The sequence below is a fragment of the Macaca thibetana genome, chromosome 7 (genome assembly GCF_024542745.1).
Source record: "Macaca thibetana thibetana isolate TM-01 chromosome 7, ASM2454274v1, whole genome shotgun sequence".
NCBI classification, from domain to species: Eukaryota; Metazoa; Chordata; class Mammalia; order Primates; family Cercopithecidae; genus Macaca; species Macaca thibetana.
The window spans coordinates 133,404,768-133,427,896 of NC_065584.1; the positions used below are offsets into that span (position 1 = coordinate 133,404,768).

Here is a 23,129-nt window from a genome sequence, read left to right on the forward strand (position 1 = left end):
GAAGCAGGGTCTGCCTATATTGTCCAGGCTGGTCTAGAATTCCTGCGCTCAAGGGATCCTCCTGCCTCGCCTCCCAAAGTGCTGTGATTACATGCATGAGTGACCGTGCCCAGTTACTCTTTAACTACTGTAAGTTTTCTCATACTTGCAGTTTATTTTTTTATAAAATAGATAAAACAATTAGGAAAATTATTTAATAAAAATCTTGTTTCCAAGATTTAAGAGAATAAGCTTTTCATTCAATCACATAAATTAGTATTATTATTGTATGTTATGAACTAAAATGTTTCTATGTCCCAAAATTGATGTATTAAAATCCTAACACTCCCTCTGCCCATGAGATGGTATTTGAAAGTGCGGCCTTTGGGAGGTGACTAGGTTATGAGGGCAGAGCCATCATAAATGGGATTAGTGACCTCATATAAGGAACCCCAGAGACCTCCTTCACCCCTTCCACCACGTAAGGACAAAGCTAGAAGACAGTCACCTAGGAACCAGGAAGCAGGCCCTCACTAGACATCGAATTTGCCAGTGCCTTGGACTTCCCACCCTCCAGAACTGAGAGAAATAAACTTCGGTTGTTTATAAGCCACTGAGTCTACAGCATTATTTTATAGCAGCCAAAACAGACCAAAAAATCCCATTAACAAATCTGCAAAATGTTCAATTTTCATGTGGGCAAGAAAAAAAAATTACACATTCTAAGACTCTTAAGACATTTCAAGTTCCCTCTCTTAAGTACCAAATGCAGCTAACAGAAAATGCCTCTCTTAACCAAGACACTTAAAAGATATGAAAAATATGATCTTCAGTAACAGCTACTCCAAAATTCTAACAACTGCAAATTGGAAGCAGACCTGGAGAGAAGGTGCTGGTACGCAGGCCTTGGATTCTGAAATCAAACAGATGCACACAAAGACCTGGAACCACCTGAATTCTTACGCTTGCTGTTGTAAACCAGAATTAGTATATATGCATTAATGGTGTTACAAATAGTAAAACTATTTCCTTTAAAAACAAATGCAATCTGATTCTTACACTTCGAGACATAAAGCACCAGGATTAAATTAAAAACCCCAAACTAATGGTCCCAACAAAGTTCACGTGAGCCAAATGTGCAAGTATTCCAATAAACTCATTAATGAATCAATAACCTCATGACATCTAAATACTTTTTGTCAGCTCTTCTAAAAAAGAGTTTTGTTGATAGAAAGAGGGTATACTGAACAAAACAAAGCAGAAGCTACAGCTCTGAATATATAAAGATTCTTAAATGAGTAGCACAAAATTAAAAATTTTAAAGTTTTCATACTCCATTTGCAATAATAAAAAGGAAAAAAATATTAGAAATTACCGCTATGTACAAACTTATTTAAGGAAAACTTTGCAACACTTCCATTTGTTGACTGACTGATTGATTGACTGCTTAACTGAGACGGGGTCTCTCTGCTGCCCAGGCTGCAGTGCCGTGGCGCCATTATAGCTCACTGTAACCTGAAACTCCTGTGCTCAAGCGTTCCTCCCACCTCACTCTCCCAAGTAGATAGGACTATGGGTGCATGCCACCATGCCTGCCTTACACCACTTTTCTAAAGAACACCAAAAAATGATTCAAGCCAGGTGCGGTGGCTCACGCCTGTAATCCCAGCACTTTGGGAGGCCGAGGCAGGTGGATCACTTGAGGTCAGAAGTTCAAGGCCAGTCTGGCCAACATGGTGAAATCTGGTCTCTACTGAAATACAAAAATTAGCCACGCGTGGTAGCAGGCACCTGTAATCTCAGCTACCCAGGAGGCTGAGGCAGGAGAATCACTTGAACCCAGGAGGTGGAGATTGCAGTGAGCTGAGATTGTGCCACTGTACTCCAGCCTAGGCAACAAAGACTTCGTTTCAAAAAAAAAAAAAAAGATTCAAAAATAGGAAGACATACTGTTTTTGCATAGAAAGATGACATATCATAAAAGGTAGCTGATTCTAAGTTTATAGACACCAATGGAACAGAATAGAAAGTCCAGAAATGGATTCCAATATATTTGGGAACTTATTAAGTGATAATTAAAGTCAGTGAAGAAGAGACAAACTTTTCAACAAATGGTGCTGGAAGATTTTAAAGTCACTTCGAAAATACAAAGTAGGATAATATCTCACATCATATACCAAGAAAAACTCCAAATGGAATAAATATTTAAATGTTAAGAAACAAGGCCATGAATACACTAGAGGAAGAAACAAGCAAATTCCTTTACAGCCTTGGAGTAGGGGCAAAGCTTTTCCAACTATGATTTAAAACACTTTAGAAGCCATCAAAAAAAAAGGACCAATAGAGTCAATTTATAAATACAAACTTCTTAACGTTTTTTTTTTTTCTGAGACAGAGTTTCACTCTTGTTGTCCAGGCTGGAGTATAATGGCACAATCTCGGCTCACCGCAACCTCCGCCTCCCAGGTTCAAGCAATGTTCCTGCCTCAGCCTCCCTGGTAGCTGGGATTACAGGCATGCGCCACCACGCCCAGCTAATTTTGTATTTTTAGTAGAGACGGGGTTTCTCCATGTTGGTCAGGCTGGTCTCGAACTCCCAAACTCAGGTGATCCACCCACCTCGGCCTCCCAAAGTGCTGGGATTACAGGCGTGAGCCACCGCGCCCGGCCTTAATGTTATTTTAAAAATAAACTCTGCATGGCAATAATCATGATAATAATGAGCAAAGTAAAAAATAAAAAGGAAAACCTAGCAAAATATTTGCAACTTGCGTTACATATTAAAGGCTCCAAGTAACTTCAGGAACTTGATAAAAACTTGATCAAACTGATTTTAAAATGTACCTCAAAAAAGAAAGAAATAGATCAAGATTCAAAAAATGAGCAAAGTATAGGATCAGGTAAGTTCACAGGAAAAGAAGTAAATACAAATGCTCCTTAAACACATGGAAGAATGATCAACTACATTAAGACATAATTTTTATCTAACTGACATACACCCCAAATCCTGAAAACACACTGTATCTGAAGCCGTATGATACTAGGCACTTTCTACATTGTTGTTGAGGATGCAGACTGATACAATCTGGTGATATTTACCAAAACAACACATGAATTTACCTTTTGACTCAGCAGTCCCTTATCTAGAAATTGATTCTATACATACACATTTCTAAATGACACAGCAGCATGTTTACAGCAGCAACAGTTTGCAAACAACTCAAGTATCCATTGATAAGGCTACAGAAATCAGCAAGGGTATATCCACACAATATTACGAGTTGTCTAAAAGGAAAAAGTGTGGAAGCCCTTTACGTGGCAATATGGAAATTATGAAAATGTCTCCAAGATACACTGTAAGTGAGCAAAGCAGAGAACACAGTAGATATGCTCTTTTTTGTAAAGAAAGAACAAAAATAAGATATATACATCTATTTACTTATAATGAAGTGAAAAAACTCTGGAAGACTATAAGAATTTACTCAAAGTGGGAGAGGTATAGGGGGAGAGGAGAAGTCAAGGAGAAGCAGGGGTGAAATGAGACTTTTACATTGTATATAATCTTTTTTTAAAATCTCATTTACTTTTCAACCTATTCTATAAAATAAAGCCGTTTTAAAAGATTTCAAGTTTTTGGATTCTTTCTATCATTTAAAATTAGACGTATACCAGACTAAAGAAATGATCTATGTTACCCAATGTTAAAACACTGGTAAGGATGTTTAAAACTCCTGTAATTAAACAGCATGGTACAGGTGCAAAAATCTCATAAACTGAACAAAACAAATAGCCCCAAAACAGCATATAAGAAATCAGTAGGCCGGTCACGGTGGCTCACCCCTGTAATCCCAACACTTTGGGAGGCCGAGGTGGGTAGATCACAAAGTCAGGAGTTTGAGACCAGTCTGGGCAACATGGTGAAACCCCGTTTCTACTAAAAACACAAAAATTACCCAGACGTGGTGGTGGGCACCTGTAATCCCAGCTACTAAGGAGGCTGAGGCAGAAGAATCACTTGAACCCGGGAGGCGGAGGTTGCAGTGAGCTAAGATCGTGCCACTGCATTCCAGCCTGGGCAACAAGAGCGAGACTCTGTCACAAACAAAAAAAAAAAGAAAGAATAAAAGAAAAAAAGAAATCAGCAAATCACTAAAATGGAAACAAAAACCAGGGAAAGAATGTTAGGACAACTGGTTAACTACTTTGAAAATCCACTCCATTTTGTTTTACCATGGAACAAAATAAATCTCAGATAAAAATGCCCTGAAATATTATATTACAAAAAGTAACAGAACATACAGGTCAGTATTTATTTGATTTCTAAAAGATGTCTAGAGTCTAAAAACAATCAGAAATTGCAAACAGGGAAAACATTTTGACTTAAAAAGATTCTGCATCTCAAAAATCAAACAAATACACTTAAGTAAAGTACAAGGATAACAGCATCAGAAGTAGAAAGCAAATACATTGTCAAACATCTGGCTCCAGTTCTTCGGTGCCATATATATTTGCAAAGTTTTCTTTTTTGTTCTTTTAACATTCCTCATCAGTTTTGAGAAAGAGATAAAATGTTTTTCATCTGAGTATTATTTCCTCTCTAGTGAGCTACTGATAGCAAAACCAATAGTACTGAAACTGTAAACACGGGTAGGACTAGCGATTACAGTCTCAGCAGAAAATTTCAGCCCATATGTAAATATTACGTAGAATTTGTTTATCTAATCTATATAAATGATTCCTCTTTTGGCTCTTTTGTTTTTAATCAAATAAAGTTAGACTGCCTCACCAGCTTGCCACAAATGATTTATTTTTGCAATAACCACAGGGAAGAGTGAGTTTTGTTTTTTGACAGCCTAATTAATGTTAAGGTACATATGAAGTACAGGTTGAGTTATTCCTTATTTGAAATGCTCGGGACCAGAAGTGTTTTGAATTTCAGATTTTTTCAGATTCTAGAGTATCTGCATATACATACTGTGGTATCTTGGGGATGGGATCCAAGACTCAACACTGAAATTCACTTGTGTTTCATATACACCTCATACACATAGCCTGAAGGTAATTTCATACAGTATTTTAAATAACTGTGTGCATTACACGAAGTTGTGTTAAGTACTTATGTACAGAATTTTCTAGTTGCAGTGTCATGGCACTAAAAAAGTTTCATATTTTTCAATTAAAAAATGGGCAAATGATCTGAAGAGTCATTTCTCAAAGGAAAGCATACATGAAAAAATGCTCAGCATCACTAATCATCAGGGAAATGTGTATCAAAACCATAAGGAGGTATTTTCTTGTCTCAGAATGCCTATTCTATTCTCAAAAAAAATGCTGGTATGCTGGTGAGGATGCAGAGAAAAGGAAATTCGTATACACACTGATCTTGGGAATGTAAATTAGTATGACCACTACAGAAAATAGTATAAAGTTTCCTCAAAAACTAAAAAAAGAACTACCACATGATCCAGCAATCCCACTACTAGAGCCAAAGAAAAAGCCATCAGTATGTTAAAGAGATATCTGCCTCTCTTGTTTATTGCAGCATTATTCACATTAGCCAAGATATGAAATCAACTTAAGTGTCCATCAGATGAATGGATGAAGAAAATGTGGTGTATATATATAGAATGGAATACTGTTCAGCCATAAAAAGAACAAAATCCTGTCATTCACAGCAACATGGATGAGCCTAGAGGACAATATGTTTAGTGAAATAAGCAAGGCACAGAAAGATAAAGAACACACATTGTCACTCACACGTGGAAGTTAAAAAAGTTGATCTTACAGAAGTAGAGCGTAGAATAGTGGTTACCAGAGGCTAGGAAGGATTGAGGGAGAGGGATAGGGAGAGGTTGGTCAATGAATGCAAAATTACAGCTACAAAGAGGGAATAAATTCTAGTGTTCTATAGCACTGGTAGGGTGACTACAGTTAACAATAATTTATTGTATATTTTCAAATAGGGGACAGGATTCTGAATGTTCCCAAAACAAAGAAATGATCTATGTTTGAGATGATGGATATGTTAATCACCCTGATTTGATCATTATACATTGTATACATACATCAATATATCCCATTATACTTTACAACTATGTACAGTTATTACGTGTCAACTAAAAAGAAAAAAGTTTCAGATTTTAGATTTGGATTAGGGATCCCAATCCCAAATCCAAATGCTCTAAAATCTGAAACTTTTTCTTTTTTTTTTTTTTTGAGACGGAGTCTCGCTCTGTCGCCCAGGCTGGAGTGCAGTGGCCGGATCTTGGCTCACTGCAAGCTCCACCTCCCGGGTTTACGCCGTTCTCCCGCCTCAGCCTCCCGAGTAGCTGGGACTACAGGCGCCCGCCACCTCGCCCGGCTAGTTTTTTGTACTTCTTTTTAGTAGAGACGGGGTTTCACCGTGTTAGCCAGGATGGTCTCGATCTCCTGACCTCGTGATCCGCCCGTCTCGGCCTCCCAAAGTGCTGGGATTACAGGCGTGAGCCACCGCGCCCAGCCTGAAACTTTTTCTTGAATGCTCAACCTATATTCCATTCCAGGGAGGCAAAGGAACAGGCAAATAGTTGGCATATTTAACCCATTAGTAACTTGCTCCTATTTAAGTTTATTCACAGATGAATATATCCATATAGTCATATGATAGCTTTAATTCCTTAATAGAGTTAAGGAATCCAAGAAGGCCATCTAAAAAAATGAAAAGGAAAAATAATGACCATTAAACAACTCCCTGATTTTACAGCCAACCAAAGCAGGAAGTTACAGTTATTTGTAGTTCATGGCAGTGCACAGCCCCCTCTCCTGTACTGCAGTTACACCTTGTTCCTCTGGGCCTCAGGAATCTGCCCTGACTACCTCATGGCAAGCCATCACTATGGCACTGCCATTAGCACGAAAGGGTATTTACAGTCAGGTAAAGACACGTGGACAAGGCTACCATCCCTAAGATCAAAGAATCAATATTTAAAGCACAAAATGCTTTTGAATTTTTATGTGGGAAAAAGACATGGCAAATGAAACAGGATTAAAGGGCATCCTTTTTTAACATTATAAAATATTTAAATATATAGAAATGTAGAAAAATGGTACCACATATACCCACTCAACACTTTGCCATTTTGTTTCATTATTTAAGTTTATTAGCTAAGCCATTTTAAAGTTACACGATAGTTCACTTTCAAATCACTCAATGTGCATATCCACTACACCACTGTAACTAACAAATCTAAAATGACTCATCTCATACCTAATTAATTTTCTCCACCGTAATTCGAATTACCTGTGAATTATTTCTTTGTTCAGTTTGCCTTCCACCTCTAGAAAATGTCTGATTTTTTTCCATCCAAGGTTTTTTCTGAGTTGCCTGGCAAGTTACATTGGACCAATTTACACCACCTATAACAAATACAATTTTAAATTATAATTTACTTATAAAAGACAGGAAAACCTAAATTGACCTGACTTCATATACTGAAATTCAGTCACTAGAAATGCAATACTGAAAATTTTTCTATACACCTTTTTTTTTTTTTTGAGACGGAGTTTCGCTCTTCTTTACCAGGCTGGAGTGCAGTGGCGAGATCTTAGCTCACTGCAACCTCCGCCTCCTGGGTTCAAGCAATTCTCCAGCCTTAGCCTCCCAAGTAGCTGGGATTACAGCCGCTCACCACCAAGTCCAGCTAATTTTTTTGTATTTTTAGTAGAGACGGGGTTTCATCATGTTGGCCAGACTGGTCTCGAACTCCTGACCTTAGGTGATCCACCTGCCTCGGCCTCCCAAAGCGCTGTGATTACAGGCGTGAGCCACCTTACCCAGCCCTATAAACTTGTAAGTAGTACTACAGTTCTTAGTAATACAAGTGTCCTCTTACAGAATATCTCCAGCTGGCATTTTCTCAAGCTGATCAGCAAAACTGTACTTCCAAATTACCTTGAATCTCTCCAAGATTTCTAAGTTTTGTTTGCAATATCAGCACGCCTCATGCTTAAAAGGAAAACTTGATAATGGACAAAGTAGAAAGTATAGCAAAAACACAATGCAGAAAATAAGTACCTGCACACATAGATGATTCCACATGCTAAAAAAAGAAACAAAAAGACAATTATACTCTACTTGAGAACCAACATTATGTACTTTGCTAAATGTTTTATAATTTAGTGTGAAGCATGCATATCACAGTATTATCATACTTATTCATAAATGAACATTTTTATTAATAAAATACAAAATACACTTGTAACTATCCTATTACTGTAGTAATTGTTAATGAAAACAGATACTTAAGCTTTAGCAGAGGATGCAAAATAATAATACTGATATCAATGACCAATAAAGAAATCAAGACGATGCCACATACATTCATGGTCCCAGAATCAGGATTTCTCACAGCCCCTGCTGCAGGCTGGTTGTTGCTGTGTTTGGGACTGCAGTAACCACTGTCACTGTCAATGTCAGCTTCACTAGCCCCCTGCTCACTAGAAGATTCAGCAGTGGGGTGGGATGCTCTTCTTCTCCTGCCCTTGGACTTCCAGAGCATTGTGGCAGTGGTCTCTGAGAGAGACTTGTTAGCGATATCTGATGGGAAATCTACAAAGGCAAGGAAAGTGTGACAATTCTTTGTGATGAGCAAATTGATAAATTCTCATTAAATCATCATTAAGATTGTAAGAAAATAGATACCAAACTTCATAAATGAAGAAATAGGTGACAACTTTTTGAAAAGTTCATTAAAAGGTAAGATGTTCCTGGTAAGTTGGTTAATGTTTTTTGTTTTTCTTGAGGCAGGGTCTCAGTCTGTTTCCCAGGCTGAAGGGCAGTGGCACAATTTTGGCTCACTGCAACCTCTGCCTCCCAGGCTCAAGCAATCCTTCGATCTCAGCCTCCCAAGTAGCTGGGACTACAGGCATGCACCACCACCACACCGGGGTTATTTTTTGTAGAGACAGGGTTTTGCAGGGTTTCGCCATGTTGCCCAGGCTGGTCTCAAACTCCTGAGCTCAAGCGATCCACCCGACGTGACCTCCCAAAATGCTGGGATTACAGGCATGAGCTACCTCACCCAGCCTGTATGTTTTTATTATGAAGACAGACTAAAATATGTCACTAAAATACTAAAATCACCATCAACCATTTAGGAAAGAGAACGTCATCAATCTTTTGAAGGTTGCTGTGTGTTCCCCTCCACTACTATACCATTTTCTTAGCCCAGAGCTTACCATCTATTCTGAATTCTGTGCATATCATTCCTTCACTTTTCTTTATAGATTTACCATGGATTTCTGTATTTCTAAAACCTAAATCATGTAATTTTCCAGTTTTCAACTTTATTTTAAAACACCACTTTGCCCATGTGACTTCTCACCCCTGCCACACCTCAACACTGGCTTTGAGATTGTGGTGCATGTGTTATAATTCATTAATGCCACTGGAATCTAGAATGCCTTTACATGAATATACCTCAGTGTACTTATCCTTTGTACCACTGATGAGACACCTGAGTTGTTTCAGAGTTTTGCTACTAAGAACACTATTACTGTTGACACTGATACACAGACACATGAATGTGCATACATGCATATGTAAGTTTCTCTACGGTAAATACTGCCAGAACTTAGGGGATGAACATATCCAACTTTACTTGATGCCCAATCATTTTCAAAGGTACTTAATAGACAGTTATACTCCAACAATAGTATATTCACCCAATGATCCATATATTCATTAAATACTTTACATTATCATCCAGACTGTACCTAATCTGTTGGGTATAAAATGGTGGCTCATTGTGGATTTTAATTAGTATTTCCTGCTTAATAATGAGGCTGATCTTTTTTTTTTTCTTTTTTGCTTTTAGCCACAAGTGTTTTCCCTTCTGTGAAATTTTTATTAATATTACTTTTGAATTATCTGACTTCTGCCATTTTTCTGAGTTGTATTTCTTATTTCACAAATTATAATTGCAGCAAGACATTCCAAAAAACAAAAAACCAGACTTTCTTTGAACAAATTACATGTTTTCCTTTTTCCACATTTCTGCCCATTCATAATTTTTATACAACACTGATTTGAGTTGTACTCTGCTTAATATGACGTCATGTTATGACAAGGCTTCATAATTATAAGATGACTCCTTATTATTCCACTGAGCGGGTGTCCTGTACTTAGAGTAGTGTCCAAGCAGGACTTGTTACCTGCTACTAGTGGACACTATGAAAGCTTCAGTACTTTTGCTGCACTGCGGCAAAATGCACCTTTAATCAAATAGCCCCCTCTCTTTCTAGGGGGAGGCTCCATTTGGACACATTCATAGGAATGAGATGGCTGGGTCCAAAGAAAAATTCCTATATTCCTGCAAAATTGTTTAGCCTACCAGCACAGTGTTCCATGGGCCCCAAGGACAGGGTGGGATCATTCTCTTATCGATTCATGTTAATTCTTTATACATCTCATGCTAATCCTTTGTCAGTTATATACATGGTAAAAGTCTTTTCCAAGTTGGGGCCTATTCTTTCACTTACTTTTAATAAACAGAAATTCTTAATTTTAGAAACAGTTCCCTCCCTGCAGTCATAAAGTTATCTGCCTATATTTTCTTCTATCATTGGGCTTCCCTACGTCCTTAATCAATCTGAAATAGATTTGCATGGGGCACAAATCGGCAACGCTCTTTCTGTCATCTTCCATATACACGTGTTTTCATACACATGTGGGGTCTGTTTCTAGGCTCTCTGTTCTGTTTGACTTTTGTATACTGCATCGACAAAATAAATCTATAGGAATTAAGACGGCTTTATAAGTTTCCATATCTAGAGGAAAAGTTCTTTTCCAGGGATGTCTTGGGTCTTCTGAGACCACTGTTCCTTTATTTTAGAATTAGTTTATCAAGCTTCCCCAAAATTACTTTGAACATGATATTTAGGTTTTTCTTAATGTCCCATAATAAAGACCTATCGCTTTCTTTTTTATTTTTCTTTCAAGACAGAGTCTTGCTTGGTTGCCAGGCTGGAATGCAGTGATGCAATCTCAGCTCACTGCAACCTCCGCCTCCCAGGTTCAAGTGATTCTCCTACCTCAGTCTCCCAAGTAGCTGGACTACAGGCACCTGCCACCAAACAGAGCTGATTTTTGTATTTTTTACTAGAGATGGGGTTTCACCATATTGGCCAGGGTGGTCTTGAACTCCTGGCTTCAAGTGATCTGTCTGCCTCGGCCTTCCAAAATGCTGGGATTACAGGTGTGAGCCACCACACCCAGCCTAGTCTTACTATTTTCTGCCTACACATCCCATACGTCTTCTCTAAGATTTCCAGAAACTCTCTTTTTCAGTGTTATTGTTAATGACATCTTTTTTTTAAATTTTGTGGGTGGCAAACTGAAATGCAATTAACTTTTGTATATTATATTAGATCCAGCCATCTTATTATAAACTCTTTTTAAATAATGAGCTTGTGTTCAAATGTAAAAATTTGTTACAAATGGAAAGACATTCCTAATAAACTATAATATTTAATTTGATCTCTGCTTGATACCAATCAATCCTCAGAAATTAAAAACTTAACTGAAGAATAAAAATACTGATAGAATTACAATCCTTGAACTTGAAAACTAAAAATAAAAATACTAATAGGATGTACAATATGCAATATTCTATCCAAATTCACCTTTATCTTTTCATTTTCTAACTCCTATGCCTCAGAGTGTCTTTGTGGTTAAAATAACAAGCAACATAAAGAAGGATATTTTAAAGCCTTCCCAGGGTTAAAAGCACATAGCAACGGGTCACTATGACTAAAGACAACCAAACCAGAAAACTTTGTAATATATTACATTGTGATTCTTTTCCATAGCCACTCCAAGTATTTGTCAGTCTGTTAATCTCAAAGATGCATGCCTTTATGCTTTAACCACACAATAACTGTACTATCAGCAAGACTTTTTAAACTGATTTTCAGATCCTTTCTCTGCTCCTAATAGATCTAAGCAACCGTAAAAAGATAAATAGATCTCCAAAAGAAAAGGTATAACCTAAGTGAAAAAAGCATAAGCCATCTTATTCATTTCAACTCAGACCTCATTTGAATGGAGGCTGTACAGAGATAGAAAAGCTAATTATGACTTTGAATGGATCTTGGTCTTGGATCATGAACAAAGACTGTTTACTAGTGTCACTGACTATGGATGAGAGGAGATAAACATCTACTCTACAGATAATAAACTGAGATCAAGGATACAAAGTGAAATTTCATAATATAAACTGTAAAAAACAGCACATTGTAAGAATATTAATTCTTGTCTATTACCAGGTGAAAGCTTTTTTATTTAATGCCTGTACAGTCCTCTAAAAATGTTTGACAAAATGATATTTGACTAGTTCAAAATTTGTACTTAACAGGATATAAATGACATACATAGGTTTGGTTCAGATCTACGCCAAAATATGCCATAGAAAATTTGCTAAGTTCTTTCTATGAAGATGTATAGGATATTAGGATGTTTTATAAAGGGTTTTAATCTAGTTATAAAAACATGTACAATTTTAATTTCAACCAAAATGAGTTCCTCAAATTTCTATAGTATCTGCAAAATTCCATCTCTGGTTTCTGAACTACATTATTACAAAAGGAAAAGGACACCTTAAACCCGCCCAAAATTGTACACAAGGCCAGCAAGCAAATTGAAAGAACATTAAGGACACAGATTGCTTTATCCTTCCTAGAGAATTTCACAAAGTGGCAGGACAAAAGAAAGGATGAAAGTCTACAATTCTGACAAGTGGTACAGACCACAATTATAAAGTGACAAATGAAAAAAGATCAAAATCAGTGATGCACATGTAAGAACCCTTGCCTTACCAGTTTGCTGTGAAGCATCTACCAGAAGCACAATTTTTGATCGACTATCGGGACCTGCTGCACTTGTTTCTTTCTGAGTAGCTACATTTTTCACCAGCGGCCTTTTGCTTTTTATATGCTGTTGTAAAAGTTGTTGCTGATTTAAAAAAAACAAAAAACACACAACTATTCAATGTACTAAACATTATAAAATACACATCTATTACAAAATACAGCTAAGTATATGTTCAAAATTCTTGGCTTCCATGGGGCAATAGTATTAGGGTTTCATGAAATACCTGCAGAAAAGCATAATAGGCTAAACAATGTATTATACACACATTTATACACTTTTTCAAATAACAACATAAGTATGATTAATAAATGAATTCATTTTTAACTGCTACTTGTATTTTTTATTTTCTCAGTCAAAAAGTAATTAATAGCAAGGGTATAATAATGTCATATAAGGGGTATAATAATGTCATATAAGTATGATTAATAAATGAATTCATTTTTAACTGCTACTTGTATTTTTTATTTTCTCAGTCAAAAAGTAATTAACAGCAGGGGTATAATAATGTCATACAAGGGGTTGTAAATTTCTTTAAAAAGGTAACTTATTGCAAAGTAAATTTTAGTTTCAGAAAAGCAATGACATGAAAAATGATTTCTGCTTCAGAATTTAAAAAGAAAATATAAAAAAGCTGATCCTGTCAGGGCACAGTGGTTCACACCCATTATCCCAAACTCCTGGGCTCCTAGGCTGGAAGATCACTTGAGGTCAGAAGTTTGGGACCAGCCTGGGCAACATACAGACCCCCAATCACTACCAAAAAAAAAAAAAAGACATCAGTAGTCTCAGCTACCCAGGAAGCTGAGGCAGAAGGATCACTTGAGCCCAGGAGTTTGAGATTACAGTAAGCAATGATGGCTCCACTGTACTCCAGCCTGGCCGACAGAGCGAGACCCTGTCAATCAATCAATCAATATTAAAAAACTGATCTCTTCCTTTACTTTTAAAAATATAAGTATTCATCACTTCATAGCAACTTACACAATAGAACTCTGAATTTAACTTCTTGAACTTCCTAAACTGACGTGCTGGGAATGTATCCTGAGAAATCATGTTCCTTTAACATTTGGAAATTTTATACTACTATCTTATTTCCAACACTTTTTTTTTTTCATTTTGAGTTCCCAAAAGGATATTCCTTGACCAAGAATGTTTCCATGAACAAAAACTAAAAGCTTTTGAAAGCAATCTCTGCTGCTTGTATTTCAATTTTTAGAAATTATACGAGGAGGCAGTAGACTTCACTGAAGAAATTGGGCTAATGGAATCTAGGGAAAGCATCAACTCCTTGATGATGTACTCGTAAGATATGTCTAAGATGTACCTCTTCTATCAGCTAAAAAGTGCTAACTTAGAAACATGTTCCTTCTTCCCATTAGCTTTGACAATAAGGCTTCAACTGTAAAATAGCCTTTTAAGTTAAAAAGTTAACTAAAATTAAATCTTAATTCTCTTGTGAGTCTAAGCCTTCATTTCTTTTTCTTTTTTTTTTTTTTACTTAGTCAAAAGGTTGGTACTGAATAACTGGTTTCACATATTTATCTTTCATTTTCTTCAGTCCTAGGAGACCCTTATTCATATAAAAGTAAAGCATCTCTTAAATAATAAACTGCTATTCCTACTAAAAATTCACAGATTAAAAACAATAAAGTTGAAGGGATCTAATGAATCACAAATGTTCTTTTCCATAATGTCTCCTGCTAACTTTTGAATATAGCTTTTGGGGTTTGTTTTTTTTTTTTTGAGACAGGGTATCACTCTGTCACCTAGGCTGGAGTGCAGTGGTGCTATCTCAGCTCACTGCAGTCTTGACCTCCTGGGCTCAATTGATCTTCCCACCTCAGCCTCCCAAGTAGCTGGAGCTACAGGCATGCACTAACATGCCCAGTTAATTTTTGTATTTTTGTTAGAGATGGGGTTTCACCATGTTGCCCAGACTGGTCTCAAACTCCTGGGCTCAAGCGACTACCTGCCTTGACCTACCAAAGTGCTGGGATTATAGGTGTGCGCCACTGCACCTGGCCAACTGAAATATCTTGAAATGAATTAGCCATTCAACACAGCTAGCACAAGATCCACACTAATCACTTATGAAGGCTGGTGTCACCATGCAATTTTTATCCCTAAATTAATTTGTAAATATTTCTGCCTTATGTTATGTAAAACTCTCTAAAGGGAACATGAAAATGATTATCAATCACACCACGATTAAGAATGAGGAATAAACAACACAAAGAAAATTATTTTAAGAATTACATACCCTTTACCATTTCACAATAGGAACAGTATGTTTTATAACAAATTCAGCATTAACAGTCAATCAACCCAAGTAGCAACTTACTTATACTAATATAAGTAATATCAAATTTAAAAGCCAATCAAGACCAGACACTTACTTTTGGGACCACTGATCCTCTGTTACTGTTTCTGTTTCGATGACTGGACAATGGGAAGACCTGTCCAAGCTGACTTGGACGCTCAGTGCATTCTGTGGTGATAGCATTTACAGTATTTGCAGCTTGAAAGGTGTTGGAGTAAGGTGTAGGAAAAGGATGATAGAAACCCATAACCTGGGCACATGGTGCTGGCATCAGCTGATAATATGTATACTCTGTAGAAACAGGTGGCTGAGCAGATATAATGGGGTAGGCAAAGTATGGTCCAGTAGGGTTTGGATTGGGTTGCTGCCATCGTATATCATTGTTATATAAAGGAAACTGTCTGTAAAACAAAATCAAAGAAGAACAAATCTACTGACAAGTCTAAAAAATCCACTAAAGCAAAATCTCTTATACTAATAGAAGACAAAACAGTACAGAACAGTGGCTTTGTGATAATTTTGGGAAAGGAGACAAAACTTTCATCATCTTATACATTTTTTTGCTACAGAGATCATTATGTACATGTAGTAACAATGTAAACAACAGTATAAACGAACCCAACCTGATGGTTTTACAGTATTCCACGTACCAGTATAGTTTGTAACTCTGCCTTCAACTTCCTCAAGATATTTCTGCCTAAAAGTTAAACACCTAGCTACTGGATCTACCAACAATGGCAGTCCAAAGTTCCCATTCAAGGTAAACAACTGTGACAGCCTTCTGTAAAGAACAGAGTAAAGTGACCATTGTGTAAGGTGACCGTTACATAGGGTGATTTAATTCCTCTACCTCTCATTCTTCAGCTCAATCCCAGAGCCTACTCCTCCTCCTCTCATAATCCCCTAATCACTTGGCCAAGTCCAGCTCTTTTCCTGGCTCCCCTCCTGGCAATAGAAGCAGGCTGTGGGTCCAAGGGAAAGAAGAGAAGAGGCAAATCTGTTCACGGACATCTTCAGCGGTGGAGCTGCTTCTAGTGTAGTTCATATAAAACACTAGCAAAATTCTTCCTATCCCAGCAGCCCCCCACCAAATCAATACAGGGTCCTAGGGAGTAGGGAGCTGAAGCATAGAGCTTTTCCTCATTACTCCCATGACAAAGCAAAACAGTAAAATTTTCACGGCCATATTCCTAAAAATATTTTTAAAATAATCTGTTGGCTGGTTTACTCATGAATTCACAAAGATCATTTGGTAAACCAAGAAAATCAATTAAGTTTATCATACTGTATACATGGCCATTTTTTCAAATAGAAAAATAGTATTATCAAATTTAGTTTCATGAATCAGTTTGCACATTATCCAATATAGGCAAAGATATTTAATATAATACTAACTTCAGTTGAAAATGATTCCTTAGTTCCTACTATTTGTCTAACCCTCAAGACTCTTTTATTAAGAGTCTCAGAATATTAACTTGAATACTTAATATCTGAGTAGTTGAATGGCCTTATATACCATACATCCACAATTTCTCAAAGAATGTGCACTGGCACACTAGTGTGCAACAATGGTTTAGAGATGGGGTAGAAATATTGATTGCCTCAGCCCTCAGGAATGACAGAGCCTATAGCCAGTCACCAGCTGTCTCATCCATGTATAGTCCTAGACAAACAAAATTTTCTGTGTGACATAACTTGAAAAAGGCTGAAAGTACTTTTATACAGCAATAAAATAAACTCTACCAATGAAGTGCTCATCACTCAGACAGTGTAAGCAGGGTTAGAATGGCTATCATGACTATCATAAGTAACACCCTAACCACTAAGTTACACATGACCTAATTGCGGGCAATTTTGCTAAATCATCCTGTAACTATAGCACAGACATCAATTTAAACTAAAATCTGAGTCTAGAAATATTAATACATACTAACCATGACAGCTTCAAAGTTAAGGACTATTGCTTGGTATTTTCTTTTACACCAGAGACTGTCTTGGTAGCTGTGAGATTAGATGTTTAATCTCAAAAAAAAAAAAAAAAAAAAAAAGGTTTTGTTCACCTCTGAATATTTTATTTCTCCCTTTGAGCTGACTTACTTCAAATAAATTTCAATGACTTACTGAAGGAGACATAGCCTAAGAATTCAATTTTCCCTTAGAAAAAATAAGAAACTAATCCATATTAACAATTTCCAAATTTCAGTATCATTTTATTTACTCCTCTTAATAGAGAAATGATTAAAGTCTAAAAGTTACAAAAGAAAAATATTAAGTGCACTGTCAGCTTTTATAGCCACCCCCACGAAAAAGAAAATAAAAATAAACAAATTACCTATTAGACTGGTTTTCCTGCACAAATGGGTAACAGGTAATCAGGTAGCTGGGAATTGGAGTTGGTTCTACACCAGAAACACTTCCGTTATCATTTGGGAGAGCCATCGGGATCATAAATGTATCAGGACTCTTCTTCTGGGGAATAAATGGCTCTACCTCAGCTGACAGCTTGACATTCTTCAAAGAGAAAGTAGAATACATTAATAACAAGCGAGCAAGCAACTTCCTACAAATTCACAATTTAACAACAGAAGAGTCAGTCCTTATAAACAGTAATTAGGTCTCTTCTCAGCATTCATAAAACATCCAAAAGGAAGAGCAATGTCAATTTTAAAATAACTGAATAATGATCAAGTTATTTAGACAAAGCCACCAAATAAGGAAAATAAATCAAATGTTACATTTCAATGTAATTAAAGCTGTTAAAACAATCAAGAAAATACAGAAGTCATACACCAGGGTCTAAAAATAAAGTTGGTAGTAAGAGATGTAGCTCTTCAGACAATGTGTTTTTAACTCATTTTGTTGGGGGAAAAATTGAACAAAATTATGAAGGATAATTAATATTCTATATTTGTTTCAATAGTCTTAAAAGTTGACTATTTCTGTCCATTTCTGGAAATTAGATCGGTATCATTAAAAGAAAAGAAAATGTCTAAGATGAAAAAGGCTGAGGCAGGAGAATGGCATGAACCCGGGAGGCGGAGCTTGCAGTGAGCTGAGATCCGGCCACTGCACTCCAGCCTGGGTGACAGAGCGAGACTCCGTCTCAAAAAAAAAAAAAAAAAAAAAAAAAAAAAAAAAAAACTTAACATTAAGAAGAAAATATCTGCACAGTTACACTGGGGAAAAGATCAGTACTTCAGTTTCCCAGTACACATCTGAGTAAACTAAAGTAATCCAAGATATGTAATCCAATTTAGTTTACTTTGTATCTTTCTTATAAGAAATCTATACAGCTTTAAAAGACATTAAAAAAAAAAAAAAACCTGTAGTATTTAGAGATGCACACAAGGGCGACAAAACTATAAAGAAAAGTAAATAAAATCCATAAAAGTCAGGATAGGACTTATTCTTAGCAAAGAGAGTTGTGATTAAGAGGCATCTGGAGAGCTTCCAGGGTGCCTGGCTAAGTTTTATATCCTAACCAGGATAAAATTTACAAGGTGTTTGTCCTGTAACAATTCATCAAGCTGTACATTGGTTTTATGCAGTTTCTATATGTTATAGTTAACAACAAATTTAACATTTTAAATTATTTTTTGAAATCCTTCAGTACATTCTGTAAAAAATCATATAAATATAACATCAAATGATATGAACATGTTTTAATGAAACCAGTAAGTGAAATGCAAGTTAATGTTTTTAACTACTCTAAAAAATTACCTTAAAAGCCACGGCCCTAGCCAGAACTCTTCCCCAACAAACCCACTAGGGTGATAGTTATTAGAAGCTCCCATCAAAGCATAGTTTTAAGAATAAATTTCATGTTTCTCACAAAAGCAGTTAGTAAGGAATCCAAGTAAAAAATCTGAAGATGAGATATGCTCATTTGTTTCAGAAAAATTAAGTTCTCTAAAAAGTTCACTGTAAATACTCATAAATGCTTGTTAAAAGGGATGGGGTGGGGATGGTAAAATCTGAACTGTACAGCAGTATTAATTCAGTATCCTTCCTCCCCACCTGATTTGAGGTTTACATTTGTACAATTAACCAAATCAGAAGTAGATATGCTATAATAATAATATAAATAGTAGTGAATTGAAGTTGATTTCTTAAAGATTAACATAAGAGGCAAAAACATCTTCAAACTCTAATGATACAAGCTAGTAATTTTCACTCTGTGATATTCATTAGAACCCAAACTCACTTATATAGGACACAATATATCAAAACAATAAATATTTCCCCAATTAGGAAAAAGAAAAGCCGACTTACAGCAATAATATAAAGATAATGGAAGCTTGCTTTATACAGTTCACACATATATGCCGAAGAAACTGAAATCACGTTTTAACTGCACTAAAAATATAATTTTTAGGATTTTTTTTAAGGGTCTCACTCTGCCATGGGGTGGGGATGGGGGTAGGGTGCAGTGGTATGATCATGGCTCATTGCAGCCTCAATCTCCTGGACTCAAGTGATCCTCCTGCCTCAGCCTCCCAAATAGTTAGGACTACAGGTGCACATTACCACACCCAGCAAACTTTTTAATGTAGAGATGGGGATTTGCCATGTTTCCCAGGCTGTTCTTGAACTCCTGGGCTCAAGTGATCCTCCCACCTCGGCCTCCCAAAGTGCTGGGATTATACGCATGAGCCTGGTCAGGATTTCTTTTAAAAACGAAAAAGTCCTTTACGACATATGAGAACTCACTGAGCAGTTTTATAAATCTGAGCTAGTAGACTTTCAGGGTTTTTTTCCAGCACGGTATATGGGTACATCAAATTATCAGTCTTAACCACACTAATATAATTATAAATAAATAATTTTAAAATAACACTTTTCCTGACCTCTCCCCCAGAAAAATATCAACTCATAAATTACCTTGGTAGCAATAAATTCAAATTCTTGCTCAGGTCGAAAGTTGCAAAACATTTTTACACCCCACTTCATTTGTACTTTATAAAAGGTTTTATAAACTTAGGCAACCTACTGTTTAAAAGGTATTCTGTATAATTCAAAACTAATGTCTGTACATACATACAGTATGTGCCTTTAAATATTAAAGTTTGTATTGGCTTATATTCTAAGTGCAATTCTAGATATCAGAGCTCAACAATAAAACTCACAAACACTAAAATGATCCTTTGTTTTTAGCACAAAAAAAAAAAAGAGAGAAAGAGAGAGAAGCTGCTATAGTCAACAGCTGCACAAACAGAAGATGTCACTAGTAGGAACAGACTGGCAACCTTTCTCCTATAGCTACAACTCTGTATGGTTTCAAAAGCTGTTTATTGTGACTTTGGGGCCTTCAGTAATATACATCAAAATGCAGCATCTGCTGTTCTCAGGACTGAAAAGGAGTGTTAAGATCCCAAACTATTCTTAAAAGTCCACATACTAAAGCCCATATAAATAACATGTTAAATAAATAACAAATTCTGGCAGTATTTTAATTATATTAGCATAGAAATCAAAGAAAAATGCCTTGCATAGTGAACAACAAAATGTATGAAAAAACGAGACTGGATACATTATAGAACGTTATTCCTCAGTTTGAATTTCTGTTTTGTCTCTCTACTTTCGCCAAGATCTATTTTTTAGGAATAAGAACGTTCATAGCAGGGAGTTGTCTTCACAAAGGAGATAAATATGGAATAAATGTTAACCACACTTAACAAAGTTGAATCATTCTTGTATTATTTGCTTCACAAAAAAGCACGACTATCTTTATAGTAAAACTATCATCTTTCAGAACTTATTTCAGAATTTTCCCAATTAATGAAAAAAATCATAGTCCCAGAATCATCTTTGTAAAAATATTTAAGCAGTTTCATGTTCCTTTTTTTGTGTATATTAACGTAAATGTCTACAAACGAAATGCCTTTGATATAAATAATCTAGAAAGTTCAAGATTCTGTCAGAGCATGAAACAAAAATATTATTTAAAAGAGTTTATTAGACAAATGTATTCAGATCATTGAGAACCTACATAATTCAACAAATGTGCATTTAGCATACATTCCGGAAAGAGTGCTGCGCTGGACTGGGTTAGGGAAAATGGGCAAACATTACCACAAAGCACACGTTGGGGCAGAGAATGTACACTAAATTCCTCAGAGATGGAACCTCCAGATGAATGCAAATAATTTTCCCAGATTAAGCAATAAAAAACTGACACCCACTTAAAATCAAAACAGAAGTTGGAACATAACGAGACACTCTCCCACAGTGAAACTCCAGAGTATGTACCACACACCCACAGAAAAAATATGACCATGGAAACCCGCCATATTCTTTCTATGTTAAAGTAAAAATAGGATATCTCAAACTTTAAGATATTTTATATCTCATGGCAAAAGATAAAATAAATGTCCTCTGAAGCGAAAAATGATTAATGTTTAAGAGATAACTACTAGCTGTGCTGTTTTTTGATTAAAATGCCAAAACAAAACACAGTACTTATACGTGTAAGTTTTACAGGCTCCAGACAATAATGAGGAAGAAAAATCAAAGAATTTAACTTAGATTCTGCCCATACTGGGCAGACTGTTTTGCAACCCATATTTTCCTTTTTAAAAAACAGACCAAATCTAATGTTTTTTAAATCTGATGGTTACTTTTTTAAAAAAACAGCTTTCTAGATTTAATATTAGTTTCTGAATTATCTATTACTTTGTTTTTATTATTTTCTCTTTTGATTTGATGGAGTTTCCCCTCTAACTTCTTGCCTTGGATGCTTAATTTTCATTCTCCTTGTAAACTGTTTAACAATGAAGGCATTTATGACCATGCATTTGCCTCAGAGTATAGCTTCAGCCACATTCCATAGGTTTTTTGTTTGTTTGTTTTAGAGATGGGGTCACACTATGTTGTCCAGGCTGGAGTATGGTGGCAATTCACAGGTGTGATCTCACTACTGATCAGCACCAGAGTTTCTACAAGCTTCATTTCTGACCTGGGCCAGTTCACCCTTCCTTAGGCAACCTGGAGTTTCCCCACTCCAGGGAGGTCATCATATTGATGCTGAACTTAGTGCAGACACCTGATCCACATAGCACACTACAGTCCAGAACACCTAGCTAGGGTCAAGCGATGCTCCTGCCTTAGCCTCCTTAGCAGTTGGGACTACAGGTGTATACCACCATGCTGGGCCCCATAGGATTTTCATATGTGGTATTTTATTATTAACACATTTTTAATAACCTGTCATTCTATTTTTTATTCCTTTTTGACCTAAGAGCTTGAAAATGTCTTTTTGGCCAGGAGCAGTGGCTCACGCCTGTAATCCCACCACTTTGGGAGGCTGAGGCGGGTGGATCACCTGAGGTCAGAAGTTCAAGACCAGGCTGGCCAACATGGTGAAACCCCATCTCTACTAAAAATACAAAAATTAGCTGGGTGTGGTGGTGCACACCTGTAATCCCAGCTTTGGAAGGCTGAAGCAGGAGAATTGCTTGAACCGGGGAAGCGAGGTTGTAGTGAGCTGAGACACTGCCACCGCACTCCAGCCTGGGTGACAGAGTGAGACTCCATCTCAAAAAGAAAAAACAGAAAATGCTTTTTTAAATTTCCAAATGGTATTTTCCCTGAATGTATATATTAACACTTTCTTTTTATTATGAACATATTATTTTTTAAATCTGGTAAGACAGGTCATTTACTTATATCCTTACGTAAGGGCCAACTGTACGTATTACTGAATAACACACATTTTAAAATAACTTATTTAGAATACATTTCATTTGGAGTACTGACATTATTTAAAGTTTATAAATTATTTAAAGGAAACAATGAAAAGCTAGACAATTTTGTATCCTTTACAAAAGCTTTACAATTTTGTCAAAAGCATGTTGCATGAAATCATATGTATTCGCTAGTTTTTCCAAAAATTAGACATTAATAACCAGTAATTTTATAAATTCT

At 36.3% G+C, this 23,129-nt stretch overlaps 1 protein-coding gene across 1 annotated transcript in view; it reads right to left on the reverse strand.

Annotated features, from left to right (window-relative positions):
• SECISBP2L (SECIS binding protein 2 like) overlaps window positions 1-23,129 on the reverse strand; it is a 58,407-nt gene that overhangs the window by 32,105 nt on the left and 3,173 nt on the right. Inside the window, exons 2-7 of the mRNA XM_050797142.1 lie at window positions 17,539-17,717; window positions 15,283-15,607; window positions 12,832-12,967; window positions 8,337-8,566; window positions 8,033-8,057; window positions 7,259-7,374 (exon numbers count right to left, since the gene is read on the reverse strand). Coding sequence (XP_050653099.1) covers window positions 7,259-7,374; window positions 8,033-8,057; window positions 8,337-8,566; window positions 12,832-12,967; window positions 15,283-15,607; window positions 17,539-17,717 — 1,011 coding nt within the window. The remainder of the gene's footprint in view (window positions 1-7,258; window positions 7,375-8,032; window positions 8,058-8,336; window positions 8,567-12,831; window positions 12,968-15,282; window positions 15,608-17,538; window positions 17,718-23,129) is intronic.